The sequence below is a fragment of the Cyanistes caeruleus genome, chromosome 18 (assembly GCF_971803275.1).
Source record: "Cyanistes caeruleus chromosome 18, bCyaCae1.hap1.1, whole genome shotgun sequence".
NCBI lineage: Eukaryota > Metazoa > Chordata > Aves > Passeriformes > Paridae > Cyanistes > Cyanistes caeruleus.
This window is the reverse complement of record NC_141718.1, coordinates 2,709,264-2,732,729: the sequence shown is the minus strand read 5'-3', so window position 1 is coordinate 2,732,729 and position 23,466 is coordinate 2,709,264. Positions and strand designations below refer to the sequence as shown.

The 23,466-nt window shown below is 41.4% G+C and overlaps 1 protein-coding gene and 1 long non-coding RNA gene across 6 annotated transcripts in view; one reads left to right on the top strand and one right to left on the bottom strand.

Annotated features, from left to right (window-relative positions):
• The window catches only part of IFT81 (intraflagellar transport 81), a 37,072-nt gene extending 18,534 nt beyond the window's left edge, over nt 1–18,538 (top strand). The window contains exons 10-18 of the mRNA XM_023937268.2: nt 295–441; nt 7,836–7,985; nt 8,923–9,051; nt 10,134–10,223; nt 11,154–11,240; nt 12,537–12,608; nt 12,688–12,773; nt 16,188–16,233; nt 17,151–18,538. Of these exons, the coding sequence (XP_023793036.1) occupies nt 295–441; nt 7,836–7,985; nt 8,923–9,051; nt 10,134–10,223; nt 11,154–11,240; nt 12,537–12,608; nt 12,688–12,773; nt 16,188–16,233; nt 17,151–17,333 (990 nt within the window). The 3' untranslated portion in view covers nt 17,334–18,538. The remainder of the gene's footprint in view (nt 1–294; nt 442–7,835; nt 7,986–8,922; nt 9,052–10,133; nt 10,224–11,153; nt 11,241–12,536; nt 12,609–12,687; nt 12,774–16,187; nt 16,234–17,150) is intronic.
• Nucleotides 10,798–23,466, bottom strand: part of LOC111936384 (uncharacterized) — a 37,712-nt gene continuing 25,043 nt past the window's right edge. For 2 of the 5 annotated variants that reach the window (XR_002868125.2, XR_015277631.1), the window contains one exon: nt 10,798–11,485. This is a non-coding gene — a long non-coding RNA (uncharacterized LOC111936384). Of the gene's footprint in view, nt 11,486–19,628; nt 21,439–23,466 lie in introns of those variants that run through there. The other 3 variants (XR_015277632.1, XR_015277629.1, XR_015277633.1) reach the window with 3 other exon arrangements.

Genomic DNA, 23,466 nt, shown 5'->3' with positions numbered 1-23,466 from the left:
GCACCAAGAGGGACTAAGCAGAAGAAATGGAGCAGCTAAAATGCCTGCCTTTTTCCTCAATGAAAATGAAAAAATGAGGTGAAGAAATGTAAATCTAAAATGTAAAATATATCATCTTGAATCTGGGCAAAAAGGCTGTGCTGGAAACCTCATCCATACTGGAGAATGTTGGGATGCTGCAGCCAACTTCAATGAGGTTGTGGTTTAACTTGCTGTATATGATTTATATATTTCATCTAAAAATCATTTTTCTCCTGGTTAAACAAGGCAATTTTTACATTAATGATCTTGCAGGCTTCTATAATTTCCCGGAAAAAAGAAGCAAAGGCAGAAGAGCTTCAGGCTGCCAAGGAGGAGATGTCCAGCCTGGAGAGGCAGGTGGAGCAGAGGAGCAGTCAGGCCCACGAGCTGGAAGGCTCCGAAGTCCTGACTGAGGATGAGGTAGGGATTTGTAGCTATTTTCAAATTATTCATTTCTCTTACTCAAATTGTGCCTAATCCATTGCAAGGTATACAAGACCTCAGTGTTATTATTAACATTAAATGTATTAATATTCCAGCCAAAATAATGACAGTATCATCACAGTGATGGGGAACAACTAACCATAAAGGTCAGTAGGATTATAAATAATATAAAAAATCTGTGTCATTATAAAGCACGATACCAGTGTTTATCAGAGATGCAATTAGTCCTGTGGTATTTATTACCCACAAAAGTTTTTTACTTAAAACCCAATTTCTCAGATCCTCCTGAAGTTCAGCTGTGGCACCAACTTTGGCTGGCACAGACAGCGTGGCCCAGGCACAGTGAGATTTGCAGCTGTTTTCAAAGCATCTTTTTCTGCTTCAAGAGTTTGCAAAGAAAAGGAAGCTGGAATTTGGCACTGGTTTGTCAGCAAATTAAATTGACTTTTCTTCAGCCAGTAGTTTTTCCCATTTGGGAAGAATCCTGCTAAGGGAATTTACAGGCAGAGTCACTAAACTAAAGAGAATTTTATCTGCATCAATCGCTGACTTAATATCATTCTCTCACACATTGTCTTTGCACTGCCATCACTTAGCCAGAGGCACACACTCTTTGCTTGCTTGTTCTTTGGTTTTGTGCTTTTTTTCCATACTACTAAATACAGGGAACGCCCTTTTCAGAAGGAACTCCCTTCCTAATCCCATAGGACGTGGCTGCTCCACAAAATCAGTTACTTTTAAAGGAGTCTGAAAGTGTGGATGAAGAGTTCAGGTGGGAGTAATGGCATGGAGATGTGGAAAATGAAGATGTTGGTTTCTCTTCCCATCACACACTGTACCCTTTCCCTTGGTAGCAATAATCAGGAACCCACTGCATTAGATTTCTCTCCACTCCAAGGTTTTCAGCTCCAGTGGGCACATTGCTGGAGCCTTTTGACAAGTTTTTAAGCAAAAATAAAAGCAGAAAGCTGACAATTTGTGTTTCATGACATGTGATGGAAAGAAGTGTTTAATTAATCAACAAGAATGTATTACCAAGACAGCAGCATATGTTTTACATTATCTGCACAGGCACTGTAAGGTAAGAAATAATTGTGCCTATTCTTTAGGAGACAAGAAACTGATCCATAGAAATTTGAGGAGAAGTGGGTAGGAAGGAAACCTCATAACCTTGTAAAAGGCTTATTAATGAAAAACTTAAGTTAATTGTCTGACACAAAGAAATGGCTCGAGACAGAAAAAGGACAAGATCTGTTTTGGACATGACCTGCATTCCTTTTGTTCAAATATGTTCTGCTTTTGATTTTTAAAATATTCTCAAGTCTTCATTTTGCAGAGTGAAGGATAAATGACTGAGCAATTTGGAAAAAAACACTGGCTTAAAATCAGAAGTGTTTGTCTTTTCATAAGAAGCATTTCCTGGTTTGTAGAATACTTTCTGCAAGGAAATGTGTACTGGCAAGGAAGCCAATATATAAATCCATGTCCTGTTCATGTTTATTACTTCCTTAGGTGAAGTGCAGTGGTACTCACAGGCACCAGTGCAAAGCAGTAAAAAGGGTGTTTCCTGTGCCTAAAGACTAGGAAAGGATTTGAATTCTTGATGGTTTTTGATCACTTCTGTTTCAAAGGTTACAGTTTCCTCATCTGGAAGGTGGAGACAGTTACATTTAATTCTTTATAAATGTCTGCTGCCAAAATTACTGCACAGGGCCTAGGTGCTGTAGATTCCATGGCAAATGCACAGAGCCAGTCCTGCCTCAGAGTGGGGGTGTGAGGAGCCAGGGCTGAGATGAGACAAGGCTGGCAGGGAAGAGGTGATGAAGCAAAAGTGGCATGAGCAGGTTCCCCCTCCCCAGTGAAAGTCTGGGTTCCCCAGTCCCAGCCAACCTCCAGCTGCAGGTTTGTTTCTGGTATGTTCTGCTTTAGGATTTGGATTTTCTGGTTCAGTGCTCTGAGCCAATAGCAAAGGAAATGTTGATTAATGTGGTGGTGAGTCAGTGCTGCAATTCATGGGGACAGGAGGAGTTTGTCCATTCAACCTTCACACTGACACCTGTGAGCCTCCTTACACTTTCCTCTTCCAGTCACACGTTTGGCATTTAGTTCCTCCATTTTTAAAAAGGCAAAAAAGAGGGGATTTTAACAAATGGCTTTGCTGTCTTAAATTTAAATGGATTTTTTAATCCTATCAAAGTGCTACAGTTAAATCAAAGCCTTATTTTTCTCCTATACCAAACATTTCTAATATTTGCTGTGTCTCATTTTGCTCTGTCCTATTACATCCCATGGCACTCTCAAGACTTGGCAGTGGAAGAATCAGCACCTTCCTAACTCGTGCCCCCAAACCAGCATTTGGATCTCCACTTGAGGTGGTTTTAGCCCTTCATTCACCAAAAGGTCAGGCCTGGCTTAGGTTTTTTTAGGTGCTGGTGTTTTGCTTTCCTTCATCGTCATGAAAAGCATTCCACTGGGTTTGAGAGGTTGTACACCTGGATAGAACTCAGGAGAAACAGCAGGGAATAAGCAATTCATTTACATCAAACACGAAAAAGCAGGAATAAATTGTCTGCTTCGGGGATTATGAAATCTTTTTAAGTACTTCAATCAAAGTGCAGTGAGCAGGGGGCACAGTTGGCAGCTCCTCACTGCAGCTGTCAGATCCTGAAAATTGGGGAATCACATGTTGACACTTGGAATGCTGGATGGTTCAATTACAAGTGATCCTAGGTAAAGCTGGGATATTTTTAGCCCTTTACACAACCCATTGTACTTTCCAGAGTCCAGCACAGGCCCCCAAGAATGCTGAGTTTCCCAACGATTTGGAGTTGTCTCAGAGCTGTGCTGAGCTGCAGGAGTGGGAATTAGTCTGGTTTTGAGAACAGGGCATGGGAAATCCTCTCACTCTGTGCATGGGTGTGTAAGGCTTGCACACACATTTACTTAAGGAGTTTAATATTTTTTCCGTGCAAATGCTCATCCATGCCTACCTGTCCCTGGGAAAACATTTCCATTTGCAAATAGAGAAAGCAGCCTCAGACCAAAGGTCTTGACACTTTTCCTCAAAAACTGTTGATCCACCTGAGTCTGCCAGATTTTTGCTGTGGGAAATTCCCTGTCACCTGAACCAAACGTATTCAGAGATCAGGGAAATCTCCCAGAGCTGAAAACTCCCTGCCATGGATAAATCCTGGATCTCATTGATCTGTGCATCTTCCCTGAGCACTGACAACGGGTTTTCATTATAAATATTTGGATTGATTCAAAGTATTAGCAATGACTGCTTTAATACTTCTTGCCTGACCAGCAGCAAGCACTCCTGGAAAATGCTAAGGAAGAGTTTTCCTGGCTGAGCTGTGCCATAAGCAGACTGCAGGATACTTTCATTTTATTAGACTGAGGTTCTATTGCTCTTATCTTTTAGAAGCTCGTCCTTCTGTGTCTGAGTTATTAACTCTGTCCAACACTGGTTGTACTAGCTTAAATTTAGAGCCTCTTAAGAAAAAATATGGAAAACCTGTCATGTTCAGGAACTTTCCTTAACTGAATTTTAATACTTTGGACAGTCTGTATCCCATTAATTAGTCTAGTTAGAAATTAAAACATCTGTTCCTCAGCTCTTAATGAAAATAGATATAGTCAGCTAAGATTTTCTGCAGTTATTGTGCTTATGCAAATAATTTTCTTAACTAATTTTTTTATTTGGAACCTTGTTTAGTTATGTGTTTCATAAAAAACCACTTTTTTTTGCAATTAATACTTTATTTTCTGTATTACTTTTGTATGAAGAATATTTTGACTACAATAACACAATCAAATTGCTACATTAATCCAGAAAATACTATTTTAAAAGATTAGACTCCAAAGTGAGTGATTTATCTGGGATTTTTCTTTGGAGAAAACAAGCTTTATCTATATTCTCTTTTAATGGTAATCTTGGAATAAAAACCTTGTGAAGACTTCTCCTGGGGCAAATGTGAGGTTAAAGGAGACGAGGTGAGAAGCTTGTAGTGAAAAGCCAAGGCTGCATAGAGGAGCTGGGCTCTGGTCCCAGTTGTGACCACAGAGGGCACGTGGTCACCAGGCTGGTGTCCTTTCCTGGAGGGGGATAACCTGCCAGGCTCTGGATGCCCCTGGAGAAGCCATTTCAACATCCCTGATTGGATTTTTATTTAGAACCGTAGAAGTAATTCCTTCTCTAAGTGTGGAGAGACTGAATCTGGTGATACCAACCTCTTCCAGATTCTTATAAATGGAGAAGCATAAAGTAGGGGCATTGCTGGATTCTTCCAATAAAAATGGAGCATAATCCAGGAAATCTGCCCAGGGATGGTGCATACCTGTGTTACATGAGAAACCAAAGTCCTGTTTTCATTCACTGTGTTCCATAATCTGCATTCCATGCTTGTTATGTTACAGTCACCCATAAAAATAGCTGAGTGAAAAGGCAGAATCTTTGCTTTCCCTTGGATGTTTTTTGTGTCCCCAGGGGCTCTGACTCGGCTGACATGGGCTCCAGGCTGGTTTGCTTCCACTGCTCCTTTAGTGCCAGCACTTGGTTCTTGTCCAGTCATTTAATCTTTGAAGCTGAAATAACTGCTTGTGTTAAATTGCTTAAGAAACAAAAGCTACTGGTGGACATGGCCTTGACTGGAACATCTCTGCACTGGCAGATCCATGGGAATTCCACAGGATGAGCCTGCTGAGTTTGGACACAGGGAGCAGTTGCCTTGGTCTATGGGAAAATGCTGCTGCTCAGAAGTGGATTCCTTTGGTTACTTAACTTGAAAGTGATGTGGCCAAACAATGTTATTTCTCTGTGAATTATTCAAATTATTGAGAAGACCTTTCACCACAGTAAAATGCAGTGTTTTGTGGCATTGATTTCTCATGTACACACGAGGTGTATAAAGCCTCAGAAGCAATGCTCACGCAGATGAAGACATTGGTATTTTATATTTTCTTTTAATTTTTGGAAACTTATGGAATGACTCCCAGCTTTTAGGCTGAAGAAACCTAATTTTGCTGTAAGATCCCTACAAGCTGCTGATTTAAGTAGAGTCAAATCTAAGAGCTCCAGCTCAGAACTTGGCCCTGGATCTAAAGGAGTCTTCAGTCAGTGAGATTTTGAGGGGCTAATCTGTGCTGCCCTTGGAGTAAATCAGGTCTTTTGAACATTTTGCCAAATTATAGATTGATTTTCTACACAGATGATCACTTTCCTACTGCTGTTTATATCTGTTTTACCTTGTTTGCTCCAATAAAAGCTGTGTGAAAGGTTAAGTTTGCTTTAAAAAGCCAGAGATTGTGCTGACATCCACCTCCTAAAAGGAACAGATTTCAGTTGTCACTGTGAGCAACTTGTAGTTCATTTGGGATGAAATTTGTATTATATAGTCCTAAGATAATCAACTAATAATAGAACAGTGGTGGAATTGGTTCGTTAATCAACAAGATCCTTTGACTTCCATTGTAAAATACATTATGCTTTGAATATTGAATATGCAAATATCCTACCTCCCACTCGAGCTATTTTCAAGACCTGAAAGTGAAGAGAATTATAGTTTGCTTTTTATCCTGGGATACACTGACAGAAGATCGTTCAGATTTGATAGCTCTGTGTGGTCACATATTAAATTTAATCCTTTACCTCATTCTTTATTATATTCCACTGGTCAAATGAAATGTCCCAAGGATCAAGACAGATGACTGTGCTTCCCTTAGATTTTCCTCATTTGATTGGAGAGATTATATTTATACTTTTGTAATCACTTGGAAATCACAGAAAGCTTGGTATTTTCTAAGCAATTAAAGGGGGGAAAAAAGCGCAGTATTTTATATTAATGAAGATGATGTGATTGAATTTGCTATGAAAAGGAATGAATTTGGTGCTACTGTATTAAATGTGCCAGTAATGAACCGGAGAGTGTGACAGGGGCTCAGGTGACCTTGTGTATCCTTGTCCTGGGTAGTAGCAGGATGTAGGATGTTATCCCAAAGCTTCACAGAGGCCAATCTGCATAGAGCACATTGAGTAATTTGTGGGTTTGTTCTTTCACCAAAAACGTTTATAGCTTTTGGCTTTAAAAATAGTTCTGGAGTGTAGCAAGAGAGAGGCAGCTTTGGCCTAGATATTGCACAGGATGGCAGATGAACAGGGTTGATTTCATTGTGGGCATTTTGCCCAGGACACTTTTTATAGAACATACAGTTACTCTGGGGGTTCTTAGCCTGTGGTCACATTGGGGGTTTGGATTTATTCTATAGAAGGAAGAGAGATAATTTCTCAAAAAGCAAAATTAATGTAAATTTTGAAATTTAAGTTATTTATGTTTGAAGCTCAAACCTGTATCAGTGGGAGTGGGATTAATTTTCCTCCTGGGGCTGCCTGGTCTGTGCTCCCTGCACACACTGAACGCCTCCTCATCCAGGAGCATTCTGAAGCCTGTTCTTACATCATTTACTCTCATAAATTTTATTTGCTTTCCATCTCTGGATCTGAATGCATTTTTTGAGCTGTGACTGGCGTTTACCTCGTAGCTCTCATGTAAAATCCAAGAATAAGAGCTGAGACTGCACAACAGATGGAAAACGTTAAAGCACAGAAAAATCTTACCTGTTTGTTTCAACCCCTGGTGCTCGTGTTACAAATTGAACACACACGGGTCTCTGTGTAAATTACCTAAGGCTGTTGAACTGTAAGGATTTTTATTATTTTACTCAATCTTTAAGAAAAATATAAATTCTCCATTGATTTAGATTTTGAGTGAAATAGATACTACATTTCTCTGTTTCTGTGTAAGGACTCTGCTTTTATTTTCCTGGGTTTGAAAACTTAGCCAGCAATACCACCTAGGTCTGCAGGAGTCAAGGAAAGAGAACAATTTTTAACTACTGAGAATATTTTAAAAAAAATAAAAATCTTTTCCCATGTCCTCTTCCCTTCCAATTTTGCTGCTGTCTGTGACCACGTTTTGGCCTGCAGAGCTGGGGCTGTGCAGTGCAGGGCTGGGGCTCTGCTACAAGTGCAAATTACTCTTGCATTAAGTTTTTATTATCCATGACTCCCATAACGTTTTGCAAGGAATATTTACTTTTCCAGCTGTCAGATGGTGGTGAGCAGAAGGGAGTGATATCAGTCCTGCAAATGAGTGAGCTGGAACAGAGAGCAGTGGAGCTGCCTTCCTTGATCTCTCTCAGTGAACGAACGCAGAGCTGAAAATAAATAGACCCTGGGAATCCTGAATTCCAGCCCTCTGTTCTAAACACTGCATTTTCAATGTGCAGGACAAAGAGGATAATTACATTTTATGCTGTGGTAAGGCCCTGCTTTGCTGTAAGTGAAGTGAGTTGCTGCTCTGTCCCCCCAGTTCAAGCAGTACGTGAGCAAGCTCCGGAGCAAGAACACCTTTTACAAAAAGAAGCGCCTGGAAATCGCAGAAATCACGGCCGAGTACGGGATCCTGCAGAGGACTGAGGAGCTCCTGAGGCAGCGCCACGAGGCCATTCAGCAGCAGTTGGTAACCTGAGCTTGTGCTGCTCCCCCTGCCCTGGGACAGCCTCAGCATCACAGGGATGCTGCTGGGGTCGTTCTAATGTGCATCACCCTCAGCTCCTGCTGCCCTTGCTGAAGGAGCCACTGGGGTATAAAAGGTATTTTTGTCTGTTGACTCTGAGGCTGCTGTACTTCGTGTCCATCAGGACTGGCCTGCAGCTTCTTTTTAGACTGAGGGGCCTGACCCTGCTTTTTAAAGTCACTGGTAAATCTGTACAAATGCTGCTTAGGGCAAGGCTGGATGCTTAAATTACTTTTTGATATCCATAGATGTAGTCAGGGCTTAGAGAATGACCAACAGCAAATAGGATCTAAGTTACTGCTGTAAAATATATATGAATAGTATTTAAAGAAAGAGCAGGCAAGAAGGAAACATTCTATCCCCAGGATATTTAGAAGAAAATACGTTTAAATTTAAAACTGGATGAATCTTCCCTAAGCCAGAACAGCAGCAGAAGGATTTCTGCTCTGGATAACTCTAAGCATCCCAAATGCAGGAACACTCTGTGGTATTTTCTTCCAATCCCTGTATTCTCGTTACCAAAATACTTTACAAAATAATTAGCTGCATCTTCTGATCAAGCAGACAGATTTTACACATTGAGCTTCTTCAGAGCCTGACCTCCAGCCCACTTCACTCTGTGGAAACTCTCTGTTCACTTCATTGAGCACTGGATGACCAAATATTGTATTTACAGAGGGTTTTTATTGTCCTGCTGTTCAGGCATGAGATAAAAATCTACTTTTCTAGAAGCTAGATTAATTATAATAAATTGATTAATAAAATAAATTAATTACAGTACTTACCCTTTTCACTTCTTCACAATATTTGGCTCCAAGAAGGAATTTGCTGTTTCTTGGTTAATGGACTCACATTCAGCATTTATTGTTTGCGTCTGCAGCAAGCAATTGAGGAGAAGAAAGGAATCTCTGGATACAGCTACACCCAGGAGGAGCTGGAAAGAGTCTCTGCAGTGAAGAGTGAAATGGATGAAGTGAAAGGGCAGACATTAGACAACATGTCTGAAATGGTGATTTTTGTCTTAAACTATTGCATTTCCTCACTTTGAGTATCTGGCTCCTCAGCATGTAAAACCCAATTTAATGCTTTTGTTTGGGGTTATAATTTTCCTTTAATATGTGTTTATACATATATATATAAATATTTCTAACAAATACATCTGCAAAGATAATCTTGACAAAGTTTACTAAAATGTGCATTTCTTTAAAATCCTACAGATAAACCCTTCTTTTCTCCTCTTCAGAAACTATAAGGATATCAAATATTCTTGTCTTTGATTTTTTACCTTTTTTTGGTTTCTTATTTATTCTTATTTGACACATTATTTGAAAGAGATGAATGGTTTGAATCTGTAATGGAGACTTTTCCTAAAATGTTTGTAAATCACTGGAGTTAAACATTTGTTAAAAAGATATGCTTACAGAGCTAAATAGCTTTTCTTTATAGTCTGATTTTCAATTGCCCTTAGAACTGTCATGTTTTAGTTTACCTTCCCACATAGCCATAGAAGCAAGAAAGAACTTGAATTTCTAATTTAAAAATATGATAAGAGAGCAAAAAATAACAAAATAGCATCTTTTTAACTCATTAGGGCACTTCTAAAATGAAAAGGTGTCACTAAAATAGAATTACTCTCAAACAGAAAGCTGGATGCAATTTGAATTTTCAGTCTAAATATATCAGAGTAACTCAGTTTTAGCATTTTTAAGCTTTATTTAACCCATGCAAGTGTATTTGTTTTCTGAAGGCTTTCTTCCTTTCTCTGAGCCCCCTCTGTGCATCCTCTTCATCTTCCCTACTCCTTCAGCTCTTTGGTGTCTGGCACATGGGCAGTGCCCTGGACTTCTTTGGGATGTTCTCAGTTGGAACAATGGGAGCAGAATTTGCCTCATTTGTGGGCATGATCCCACTGCCAGATGGGCTCTTTCCCTTTCTCAATTAGGCCTGAACTTCAATTGTATAATTAAGGTTTCATCAGACATTTTTTTTTCCCATGTTTTGGCTTACTTCCCTTTTTTTTCACATTCCTAATTACATAAATGTACAATTAGGGTCATAAAGTTAATGAATATTATTTTGTCCCTTTCTCAGGTGAAAAAACTGAACGCTATGGTGGCAGAGAAGAAGGCAAGCCTTGCTCCTGTCATCAAAGAGCTGAGGCAGCTGCGCCAGAACTGCCAGGTTTGTAGAAAAACTCCTCTCTGTCTGTATAAATCGAGTCAAACCCACAAATAAATCCAATTTACAGATCTCTGAAGAGCTCTACAAGGACATGATCAACTCTGAGGGAAAGCTGTAAATAGCAGAATGTGTCAACAGCGTTTGCAGAAGGCAACGTGCTAAAGGTTGGGATTTGTAAAAGCTGACATTGCAGGCACAAAATCAGTCCTTTATAGCAATTTTAAAAATCACTACATCAGGGGAAAATGTGAAAAGTCATAGTTCAAACCCAAAGCAAAGTTAGTTTCAGATTAGTTGCAAAGCTATTTCTGTATCTCAGCACTGGTGATCCCAACCAAAGCTGTCCTTTCTAGTGGATTGCAGGAAACTTCTCATCCAAGTGTTGGCTACATTGATCTAATTCCTGCTTTAGTTTGTGGCACTGACAAATTTGTCCATTTGTTCTCAAAATTTTATAGAGAGCTGGGGAAAAAAAAAAACCTTTTGGTTCTACAGCTGCCATAAGTTGGCTCATTACCATGGAATTAAATAAACTGATGCATTTATCTGTCAATGAAATTTCCAGAAAACCTACTTTTAATGCTTCCATTCAAAGTGTCAGCAGATGAAATCCAGCAAAGGGGTTGATTGTGCACGACTGGAAATCTGGCTTTTCATAGGGAGCACTTATATTGATCCTTTCTTAATGTCTATTTTTATAATTATTTGTTCTTTCTTCTTGCAAACACAGCCTCATTACCCTGGCAGGGTACAGAGGGAGTTTCCTTCTCTCTGATTCCCAGAATGGGAGGGGGTTGGTGGCTTCCCTGTGTAACCACAGCCAGTGAGGCTCATACCCCTGAGTGTGCCAGGGGCTGGGGCTGGTGTGTGAGGGGCCTGAGTGTCACGTGCCAGTCAAAGAAACATTTAGCTTTTGCTCTTTTCACCAAGGAATTAACTCAAGAATGTGATGAGAAGAAAATCCAGTATGACAGCTGTGCGGCCGGCTTGGAGACCAATCGCTCGGAGCTGGAGCAGGTGAGGTGGGGCTGGCTCCTGCAGGTGGAGAAATGCTGTGGTACAGAATTTCCCTGCCCTCCCTCAGGATGTGGAAAGTACAAATCCAGTGAGGGAGTCAGTGTGACCCACAGGTCATGCCTGAAGCTGCTGTGTGGGGTAGGTGCAGTCACACAGGTCCCGAACAGCAGCACACGGACTCAGGGTGTTTCATCCAGCTCTGATCAGCAGGGATCTGCCAGGAATCCTGCTGCCCTGGACAGTGTCTGTTGGGGAAGAATTTGACCATAAAATAAAGATTAATTGATCAAGACAAGTCTTTACATGCAGTTAGCAGTTTCACTGCATTAGCAACAAATTTAATGGATAATTAATGACTGAAACTGGTGGTGAGGAGACTTCATTAAATGGGACTGGCTTGTATTCCTGCTTTGTCTCACTCCATCACTCCTATGAATTTTGGGCTTGGTTTCTCAAGTCCTCACCCTCAAAAGAATATACTGCAAGATAAACAGGGAGTAGTGTGGGTGGATATATAGACAGTTATTTTCCTGCTCTAAAAGTTCCTGTGTAGGGTCCTTCATACTGGATGGACCTGGTATGAAATGGACCTACCAAAGGAACTATTTTACAGCAGCAATCGAGGCTTTTCTTCTTGGCAGACAACTCTTAGTCATTTTCTACCACGTGGTGACAATCACATCCACTGACTGAGCTGGACATGAGCTGAACTGTAGAATTCAGTTTTCCAGCTGATGGTCTGAAAATCACATAGTGACAGAGCTCTGGAATTGCAAATGCTGTGCAGCCTGGAATGTGTACAGGAATTCCATTGGGATCATGAGGTTTTTTGGGAATGGACCATTTAGAGATGGGAGCAAGCCACTGTCTCCAGACTCCTCCATATAATTATTGATTGGTGATTAACATACTGTCGGCATGTCTGTAGCTTCTAGCATGCACTTTGCAGATGTGTTACAGGAAATGCTTTTTCACAGCTGTGCCTGGCACTTCAGATGTGCTGAGGAACAGGAGTCTTGGCAGCACTGATGAAGTGTCTGTTAGAAGTCAGGCATTAATAAAAACCTGTTAACAGCCATTTTGCATCTCTGACTGTGACTGAAACTGCAAATCTAAAACCACTCAGTTGTCTTTCACTCTTTAAAAGAGACTTGTGAGAAGCCCAAATTATATAAACATTTGAGAAATTATCCATTCAGGATTATTATTAACTCTCATGGTTTATATGGCAACACAGGGCATCTCCTGGGAACTTGCAGTCACCATGTCCTTTGGAATTTTACTCTTTTCCCACAGGAAGTGAAAGGGCTTCTTGAGGAGTGTGCCCAGGAAGAGAGCAACTACCGCTACATTAACTGCATGAAAAGGGTGAGAGCACAAATTGTTCAAAATGGCAATTATAATACCTACACCCATCCATCTATTTCAATGGTGTATTTCTTTTCAGAGCCTGGAGATCCAGCTGCAGCGTGCCAAGGAGGAGATGAAGGCCTACGTGTCCCCAGACCCGCAGGAGCGGCGCAGGGCGGTTCGGTGAGCGGGGCAGGGCGCTCCCCTTGGGAGGATTCTCTCCTCTCGGGGTGACTTGAAGGAGATTCACAAACTGAGGCTGAAGTCAGGAATTTTCTCATTGGCATCTGGGCTGGAAGAGTTCACCTGATAAATTTAGAAGCACTATAATAATCTAAAAATAAGCGTCTCGGATTCCAGCCTATACTGCTTTAAATGTACAAGTTCTGTCAGACATGCAGGAGATTTGCACTTCCCATTGGAGATTCTCAGCCCAGGACAGGCTTTAACTGACAGCTCCACACTCTGAGGATGCTTCTGCACCGTCCCATGAACCTCCATCCTCACCCTCAGTTTCACTGACTCCAGTAAAAAGCCACTTCCTTCATCCCATGACTCTTTTCAGGACCCCTCGCCTTTGACTGACAGGGAGAGAAACAGGAAATACTATAAATTGAGCTGCTGATTATTTTTGGTGTAGTTTTCTATTTTAAATAGAATATTTTCCTGCCAAAGATGGAAATGTTTTCTGAGAATGAGATATTTCGGATTCATTATCTGTGCTAAGAAGTCTAAATGTTACCATGTGATAGAGATTTTTTACATTTAACTAAGTGAAACTTAACTAAATATTTTTGTAAAAGTATGCTGTTGAAAATTTTGTGTATGTTTAATCTTCCAATACACCGTAAAAGCTAAAACAAAATTCAGGCAACAGTCAACAAACTGTTTCAAAATTAGGCATCAGGAAAATCCAAAACATTTATAATTTCCAGCTGGTAAAAGTGTCAAAATACCCGGGGTTTATTTTTCATAATTAGTTTTTTGAAGTTTCAGAATATTGTATGAAATGGAAATTCTGTTTTCCAGAAAAGTAAATCTTAGATCCTTATCATCACCAAAATAATCCAGCTGGTGTCAGTGGTTTTACAAGGTGGGCTTTGCTTTCCCACCACAGTATTTCTCAGTCACAAAAACATTTATCAAAACAGTTTTAAAATTTGTGTTTGCTCAGTTTTATGGCCATTGATAGAGAAATGTGTCAAATAATGAGAAAACTCCAGGGATTCTCTCAGGAGAATCCATCAGACTTTTCCTGAAGCCCCTTGCACTGGTAGCAGTGGAGCTGCATCCCCGTGTTCTAGAACAGGAGGCAGAGATCAGCAGGAAGGGAAGGAGCAGAGTAACATCCATCACAGAAACCCCCTGCAAGGATGTGAGGCATGGCAATGTTCAAACACTGTAGTAAAGAGTGTAGGAAAGAAAGAGTAAGCAAAGAATCAAAACTACAAACTTTGGGGAGGGAGAAGAGAAGAACGAGGAGAGAGAAGGTGATGGAGGCTGAGAGGGCTCGTGCTCCATCTCACAAAATAATGAAAGGCTGTAGGAAATAAACATTTGTCTAATGAAGGAAAGATGAAATAGCACAATTAAGCAGAAGGCTGAACAGATCAAACCTTAAAGGCGATGTGAATATTCATGAAGATGAGGAGCAGCGGGGTCAGACAGCGGGAAGTGGGGAGCTCAGGTTGGTTCACTCCAACTCAAATAGTTGGGAATTGAACATCCAAGATGTGGGGATTCACAGAGAGCAGCCATCAGAGCCCAGTGCTGGAATGGAGCATGAGCCCAGCTATGCAATCCCAGGTATTGTGAGGGAATGTGAACAGGCTGTTGCCCCTCTGTGCTGTCCCTGTTTCACTTCCCGACTGTGGAAATTATCCTCCCACAGGGACCAGCCGCAGTCCTGACCTTTCTAAGAGGTCACAGAGCTGTCTCATTTCAATGAGTTACAGCAAAGTTCAATAGAGAGATCTTAGCAAAATATAAAATGAGACGATTACATTTTTCTCTAGACATCCCTGTAGAACCTGAATGTATTTTTCAGCAAGCGCTGGAATGTAAACGGAGTAAAAATGAACCATAAATAGAATTGCACTTTCCTAACAACGTATTGAACAAAAAATGTCTTAATTCAGACCCTTTTTATTGAATATAAACTCTCTGTTCCGTGGAGTCACTTGTTAGGAATGTGAAAAGTTAATTTTCTTTTCTAAAAATAGAAAGTTGTGGGGTTTTTAACAACGTTATTAAGTTACATTCTTTCCAGTCATCATTATAAATAGTAAAGAAAAACTTACTAGGAAAGACATAAAATCTTCTGATGATTACTTTGAAAACTCTACTTTAAAAAAAAAAAAAAGAGGGTGCTCTGGAGGCCAAATGTGTGAGAACATGTGCTGTGTGCCAGGGCAAAGAAGCAGCTTCAGCCTCACCTCCAGTTGGGTGAGGATTGCTGGGGTCAGTGGGACAGCACAGCACCTGGAGCAGCCTCAGCACAGCTCTGATCTGTTCTGGCTGGAATTGTCCAAGAGCAAGAGTTCCTAAAGTGATCCTGCTCCATTCCTGTGGGGGCAGGACCAGCTGGCCCCAGGCCCAAGTGTTCCAGTCAAAGTCCTGGAGTACTTGGGAGAAAGGGAAGGAATAAGGGAGCACGGTGCTTTGGGTCCACACAGCTGCTCTCACACTCCAGGAAACCTTCAGGCTCTGGCATTTCTTTCTGGAAATTAAGATTTCTGTACTCAGAGGCCTTCTACCCTGAGCACTTTGGAAAGCTCTTTAAATGAGCTGGATTATTTTGAATTCCACTAGCTGACTCTCACACCAGAAAAATTGAATAATTACACGCAAAATATAATTGATTTTTTTTTTTTCAAGTGGCTCAGTGCACAGGTTTTTTTCCTATTGTCACATTTCAGAAAAGCCAAAGTCCCTGTGCTGTCTGTGGACAGTGCTGTTGTGGTTTACATGTTTTACTGTCAGGGCTGATGTGGCCACTTGGTACAGACAGAGGTGGCCAGGCAGGGCTTTCTGTGCTGAATGTCAGCATTAACACTTCTCAGCCTGTACTTAGGCCCCAAAATGTGAGGGTTGCTTTCTGGGAGAGGAACATTGTCACTGCACTCACTGGACTTGTGAGGCCTGGGCTGAAATGCCATTATCCCTCATTCCTGGACTTTCCCACTCATTCCAACTCTGGACTCACAGCAGTTAAGGGCTGTGGGTCTGTAAACTCTGACACTCGTACGAGTGAGGCTGTGGCTCCCCTTGGGATGTCAGCAGGATAAATTAATTACAAAAAGGATCAGGATCTCATCTGCATGGTCTCGTTGCTGCCCTCAGGCTGGAAGGAGCAGTGACCATGCCTGCCTCAAAAATGTAAGAGACAGCCAGTATCACTTTTCCCAGCTGCACAGCTGAGACAAAGAGATCTGACCCTTCATATCAAGGGATTCAATGTCCAATGACAAAAACGTTTCCTCTTCTGTCTCATTTATGAACATCCCAATACTTCCATAATTTTCTATGTTTGCATGCTTATTCTGTCCCGTTACATAGAAGCAAATGATGATAAAAAATATTTTATGTTTCTTTTAGAGAACAGTATACACGAATAATTCTTGAACAAGAAAACCTTGGGAAGGTAAGAATGAGGCTTTTACCTTGTACAGCCATTGTACAGTTTGTATTTTTGTGGGACTTATTCCCAAAGGCTGTGGTCAGTCTTTTATAAAAAGCATTGTGCAGCCTACAAAGAAAATTCCATCACTGCTGGCATTGGTAATTAATACCCTGGAAAAGGATCCTGCTCCCTCCTCAGGGCTTGATTTCCTGCAGGGAATAGCACGAGCTGCTGTAAGGGATAGGCAGACAGCTCAATGTGACAGCACACTCCCTGAAAACCATTTGGATAAGACCCTGCAACAGGGGCATAAGGAACTGTGCCAGCTCAGATTTTCTGTTGTATATAAAGCAACCTGTTGAAGACAATAAATTCTGAGCCTGTCACCCTTATCACTGCTGCTAAAGGCCAGGGGATCAGCGGTGTCAGACAAAAGCAGTTGTCCAGTTTTAATCTTGTCTGAAGCTCAGATCAGCAGGGACGAGGCTGGGCTTAGCAAGTCACACCAAACAGCTTTTATTAATTTCCTTTTCTTAGTCAGTCTGAGTGATTTTTACAGGTCTGGGCTGCCTCTGTTAATAATCAGGAGGGAGTTTAATTGTCAGACATTGATTTCATGTGAAAGTATCATGATATGAATCCATTGCCGGTTGCACCTTGGTACTGCAAGAGCTCTGCATGGAAATGATGTCAGATTTTTAGCATAAGTTCTCAAATTGATAAGACTAATATTTAAACAGTTAAAAACCATGGAAATAGTTGTCAATCCATACAAAGATCCAAGTCCCAGGTGTTAATGCCTTTAGCACTTGCAGGGAGTGCTGTCAGTGTGAACAAAACAATTATTTCCATAGCATACAAAAATCTCTGTCATTCCAAGCTGCTTATGTGAGCAACTTCTGTGGTGTAGAAATCTGGTATTTTTGTATTTTTAACAGAAACTACGAGAGAAACAGAAAGTTGTACGGGAAAGTCATGGACTGAATATGAAGCAAATGAAAATGTGGCAGGACTTTGAGCAATTAATGGAATGTAAGAGAGATTGTTTTCTGAAACAACAAAATCAAGCAGCCATTGGTCAGATCATTCAGGAAGGAGGTAAAGATAGGCTTGTGTTATGAATTCTTCCTCCTGATACCCACATGAAGTAGGAGGACTCTTGTTAAATACTGTTGCTTTCATCAGTTCTGCAATTTTTATACATGGTTTGGTTTTGGTGCATAAACAGAGAGAGCAAAGACCCCCTCTGGAAGCTTTTGCTCCACTGTTTCAGTGACAATGTGCCATGGTTGGAAGCTGTTGGGAGGGCTGCACTGGGATGAACCTGCTTGTAAATCCATGTTTTATGAGGCCGGGAATGGCAGGCATCTGTAGGGAGATCAAAGGGAAACAAATCCTTCTGCAGGGTCACAGAAAACTCCCATAATTGCTCTGCCTCTCATTCTCTATCGATAAGGTTACATTTTTGCAGGGCCTGTGACTTGATCTTGTATAATTGTGGCCCTCCTGGCTTGGCCCTGTTGTCCCTATTGTCCTTACCCAGCCAGTGTGGCAGAAGGAGCGGGGCCGCTGTCGGCCTGGCCCCAACGCTCCTGGTCATTCTTTCCTTGCACAGTCAGGCTCAGCTGATTGCCTGGAGAACAATCACTTGGATTCAGAGCTTTTTCCTTTATCTTTTGCTGTTGCTGTTTTTTACAGAAGTTTTTTTCTTGCACATTTACCTCCTTTATATTTTCTGAGTTGCCGGTGTGAAAATGCACAGGGAGCTCAGCTGAAGCTTTCCCCAGGGAGGAGTTTTGAGCTGTTTTGTCTGCACGGTGCAATTCCAAAGGGATTACACACCCAAAGAGGGTCATCCCAGGGCTGAAGGTTATCCATGGGTGTAGATATGGCCCAGAGGTTCTTGCATCTGGCCTGGAGTGCAGCTGTCCCAGCCCTCCGAGGTGCCCCAGGGCTGAGCCAGGGGCACAGGGATGGAGGTGAGGACTGAGTGTCCCTCACATGTCACCATTCCTGTTGAGCAGCTCCTGGGCCCTGTCACAGATCAACAGCACAGAGAGAATTCTGTGGGACCAGAACTCCTGCTGTTCTCCTTTGGCTTACTGGATTCCTAGATAGGTTGGTGGGGTTTTTTATAGTTTTTCCTGCCTGAAGTAGAATGTCTTTTTTCACGATATAAAAAAAGTAATTTTGCTTTCTTTGATACCTAACTATGAGATCTGCTGGTTTCTATATCCAGACAGTATGGTAATTATAGAGTTCCTGGTTTGTCTTTGCATTAAATATATTTGTTAACAGGACTAAAATAAAAGCTGGCAAAACTACATTTTGACTGTATGGTATTCTTCTTTTTTACATTTTTTAGGTGAAAGAAGGAAATTGTTGGTGGCTGGGCCACAGGAAAAATAGGTTCTTTAATGACATTTATTTGAGAAGCTTCCAAAGGGCTCACAGTGTTAGGAGTGAGTCTCAGATCCCCAGATCCCAGGACATCCTCCTGCCAGCCCTCCCACGCTGCCAAATAGCTGGAGGTTTTTCCCAACAGCTGCACACTGACCCTTGCCAGGCCAGGGAGAAGAGCAGGGTGCCCCTGGCACAGGGTGGAAGGAAGGCACAGGCACAGGTAGAGCTGTGCCACCACCTGAGCTGATTGCTGCAGGATTTAGTGAGGCAGGGAAGGAATCTCTGGCAGGGAGAAGCTCAGGAAAGGCCAGGCTGTGTGGGGTGGGCACAGCCATCTCCAGAGACACCTGGGTGCTCTGTGTCTCCTGCCCTGTGCCATCATTCCCACACAGCACCTGCACAGGGCTGCAGAGCTGGAAAAGCCACGACAGTCCCATTCCTGGACTTCCAACGGAGGCGTTTGCTGAAGGCTTGACAGCAATAGTAAAATAACACAGACAAGGAGATGTGAGACGTGGGATAATCACCAAAAATGGACATTTAGGTTACTTAGGAATCAGCCTGTGGTTCAGAGTCACTAGACAGGGCAGGGAGAAAGGAGATTTCATAGACTTGAAGTCAAAATTTTAAACCAAACCTTAGAAATCCTATTTGACTGGACCATTTACACTAAGATGTATGACAGGGATTACCCTGCTGCCCAGGAAAAAGCAATGCCTTGGAAATTCACAGCAATGATGCGGGGTAAGACTGAGTACAATCATTTTCTGGTTTTCTGTTCAGTTACCCTAAAAATAGTTCATCTTTCTTCCTTATAAAAACAGTTTATTGCTAGTTACTCAAAGATGACGTGATTGTTGTTCTGATCTGATTAGTGCTCTGTCATTTGTGCTGCACCAAGAAAGGGCACACAGATTATACACTGCAGCAGCAGCAGCAAAATGACTTTCTGAGATGAAGCAGAAAATCATAATAACTGTTATCAAAGGAAAATTGGAAAAACTCAAACACTATTTTTAGCTTTTTATACAAGTGGACATTTAATAAATGCAGCTTTAATGGATTCTGTTCACTGGCTTTTCTACCTAGTTCAGGATTTGATGGGAGCATTCAAAAATCTTCAAATTTCACAGTTTTATCTTCCTATCTTGCAATAAAAAGCTAACTTCTCAGTTTTTTACTTTGTTATTACTAATAGCCTGGCTGGTTAATAAGATTTAACATCCCATATCGCAAAATATTTGCATTTCTATTGGGAAAGTGTAAATAAATAGAGAATTTAGGTAAACTTGGGGCAGCAGCACTTATCAAATTTGTCCCAGCTGGAACACTGATCTGAGCAGTCACATGAGCAGCAGCTCACTATGTTTCCAAAGGCTTCTTATCCCTATCCAGAACTGAATGAGGAGCCATCCCAGCTATAAAATTACTGTAATATTCTGCAGCTTTGGGGGATTTAGTGCTGTTGATTTCAGCTGTCCTTGGAGCTACAGCAAGATCCACATGGACCCGAGAGATGAAACAGTTCCAGGCATCAGAAACAGGCATGAGAAAGCATGAACATCCACTGTTTTATGGGAACAGCCATTTACCATTGGGGTATCAGATAATTTGGTTTATTTTAGATGTACCATCTTACTTCCATTTGACTTATAATAACTAAAATGGATGTTATGTTCGCTACCCAAATCTAGGATTGCTTATTTTCACCTCTTTACTCTCATGGAGATTACTACTGAGGATGTCACATGCATCTAGGTGCCCACAGTCATGAAGGGTATTGCTATTGTATTTAAATGTCCCAGTTTCCAGAACTTTCTTGGCAAGACTTCCCTACAGTGTGATGCTGCTCTCAGTTACAGAGCACGCTGCAGCAGAGGTGTCCATGATAATGGATCACCTATGGAATCAATGTGGGATCTGTTCTCCAGTGCTTGCTGCTTCAGGAGCTGCACCTTGGATCAGTGTGTGGTGTCTGGGTCAGAGGCAGCTGGGTGCTCTCTCTCTGGTGACTGTCCCCAGAGAGCCATCGATGCAGAGTCCTTTGGGCCAGCCCAGTGCCTGAATCCCTTTGCTGGCAGTGCTTGACCAGCCTGGAGGCAGATGGTGACTGACTGAAGGGACTGGAGTTGTCACCTGCAAGTGTCCCCTGGGGACAAGGGCGAGGGACACTTCTCCATCACCCTGCCTGGGACAAGGGCAGCTCTGGCTTCTCTCTCTGGCCCTGTGTTTGCTCAGAGCTCATCTAAAGCAAATCCCTGTGCCCGGTGTTATCAGTGCTGGCAGGAGGTTCCTGCCGAGGGAACGCCGTTAACCCTTCAGCTGCGGACTGACATTCTCATGGCTGTGCCAGCGTTCCGGTAAGGAAATATTACACGAATCAACAACTTTATCACAAGGTCCCACCTGTCTGGCAACACCCACGTGGGGAGTTGTTTAAAAACAATCAGAATCTGACCTATTTCCAGCTCATTTAAAGAGTTCTTTGAATTCTCAACGTGAATCTAAAGCGGGCTCTCTGAATTCTCAGTGCCTGTCTGCAGCAGCACTTTCACAGTCTCCAAACTCCCGACGTACAATCTGTGTTATTCCACGGGCAGTGGGTGAAAAGGGCATTTTCCACACTTGCCTGCCACCGATTTCCCTGATTCCCGTGGTGGTGTCACCCTGGATGAGCAGTTCTGGGGGCTTGGAGAGGGGGCAAACATGTCCCAAATAATCAGCAGGAACTGGGAGACAAACCTTACTTTCACAAAGCCCTGCCTGGCTTCAGTGGGAGTTTTGCCAAAACAAGGTCTGCTGCATTTAGCTCTGTTCTTCATCCTGACAGAACAAGCAGGAATTAAAGAGCCCATCATCAGATTTATAGCACACTGAAAATAAAAATAACAGTAATTATCTAAAATAATGACTTTCAGCCAACACAAATCAATGTTCCATTGGACATGTTCTAATTTATAACAAAACTTAAATGTTTGTGGAAGATTTTCTCAGCACAAACAATCGAAATAACAAGTCTTGAGCAAAGTGGTTTGATTTCTAGTAGACATTTATGAGAGGCTGTTGCACAAATCCAGTGCTGAAATATTTAGTGTTTATCTTTTTGATTAAAACTGCATTCTTTACTTTGTATTTAAAGGCATTATTTCTGTTTATTATTTAAAAGTGTATTTTTGCCTTTTTTTTGCACTTCCTTTCCACATAGTAACGAAAAACTCCATTTTTGCTAATTAGGATTCACACATCCAGCATTTGTTGAAAGCCAGGAGCTGGAATCCTTTTCCTGCAAATGGATCTACTCAAGCCAATGTCTATTTTCCTGCTTCAGTTCAGTTTCTTGATACACAATAAGATGTCATTTTTAAGCTTCTAAATTTTATTGCATCTGCTCAAGTTCTAAACCCACTCATTTATACAATAAGCACTTAATTAAGTCTGCTCTTGAAATAGGATAAAGCCAAATCCTGCACTTTTTGCTAATACCAGGAAAAATGCAGTTGACAGGAATATGGGAAATGAGATCTTACCAGCTATCAAAGATAAATTCCTTTCTCTCTCCCTACTTATTTTTCCTGGAATGGAATAGGACATATGCTTTGCTCTTTGGGAGCAACAACAACAAAACCATAAAGATTTACATCACATACAAATAATGACCAAATAAGGAAAATAATGAAGGAACCAATCTCCCAAATTCTTTATATATTTTAAAACTTATAATTTAATTTATACTTAAAATGAACTAAAAATCATTAAGATTCTCTGCAATTAAAAATTTTGGGGGGTTAATGTTTGGTGTTTTGAAACTGGATTACTCTTTTTAAAACATCAGTTAAAACTCTAAGGTTATAAAGAATGAATAATTCAGCAGTTTACTTGGTTTACACTACTACAGCATTTTCTGGTGAGTAAACCAGGGTTTAGGCACTTCTTTGCAGTTATAGAAATTTTAGAGCCATTAGTGAAGAATTACCAAGAGCAAAAAGGGCTGATTAATTTGGGATTCTAAAAATGGAAACATTTAAAATTAAAATCATATTAAAATGGTACATTTTGCTTATCAACTGCTATTTAAATGATGCAGTGCCCTAAAGCAGCTTTCTGTGGACTGCAGCATTAAAACCTTGGAGGTTTTATAAAGTATTTATAAAACACTGTCCCCATCTCCTTCATTCCATGCTTAGAGCCTGCCGTGTTTTTATAGCGCGTTAAAAAGCAAACAGAACTATCAGAGCACTGAAAGTCACCCACAGACAACCTGTTCCACGAATATTTTACATTTATTTTACATCTCCTGGCCCTAAGGGATTCTCTCCTTCGTTCTCCCTTCACGTGGGCTCAGCAAGGGAGCCAGTTCATGTTCCTGGGGCAGTGAGGGAAATTGGGCAGTGCCAGCATCATCCTGCCATTAATTCTCCTCCAGAAAACATCTCCCACGGCTCCCAGCCAGGCTCTGACAGCGAGGTGGAGCGTGGCTCACTCACTGTGGGCTCTTGCTGTTGTGTTATTGCTCCCTTTGTGGTTTTTATTTACTACTCTGCACTTCAAGATTTGTATGGGAAATGCACCACTGTAAAATCTCCTACCATGAAGGTTCTTTTCTGTCTCTTGGTTTAATTGAAGTTGATCATAAAACACAAAGAGAGGGAAAGAGGGAACTCATATACTGGAAAAAGCACTATAAATATTTTCCTGGGGTCATGAACACCACCTTGTATCACTTCACCCAGTGTTGTGGAAAGAATTAGACAACCCTTTAATGAGATGTCTAAAAGGTGTTTACAATTCAATCCCAAATTAACATAGCTTTTTTCTTTAAAGAAAACATCCCATCATTCTTAATTTTGTTAT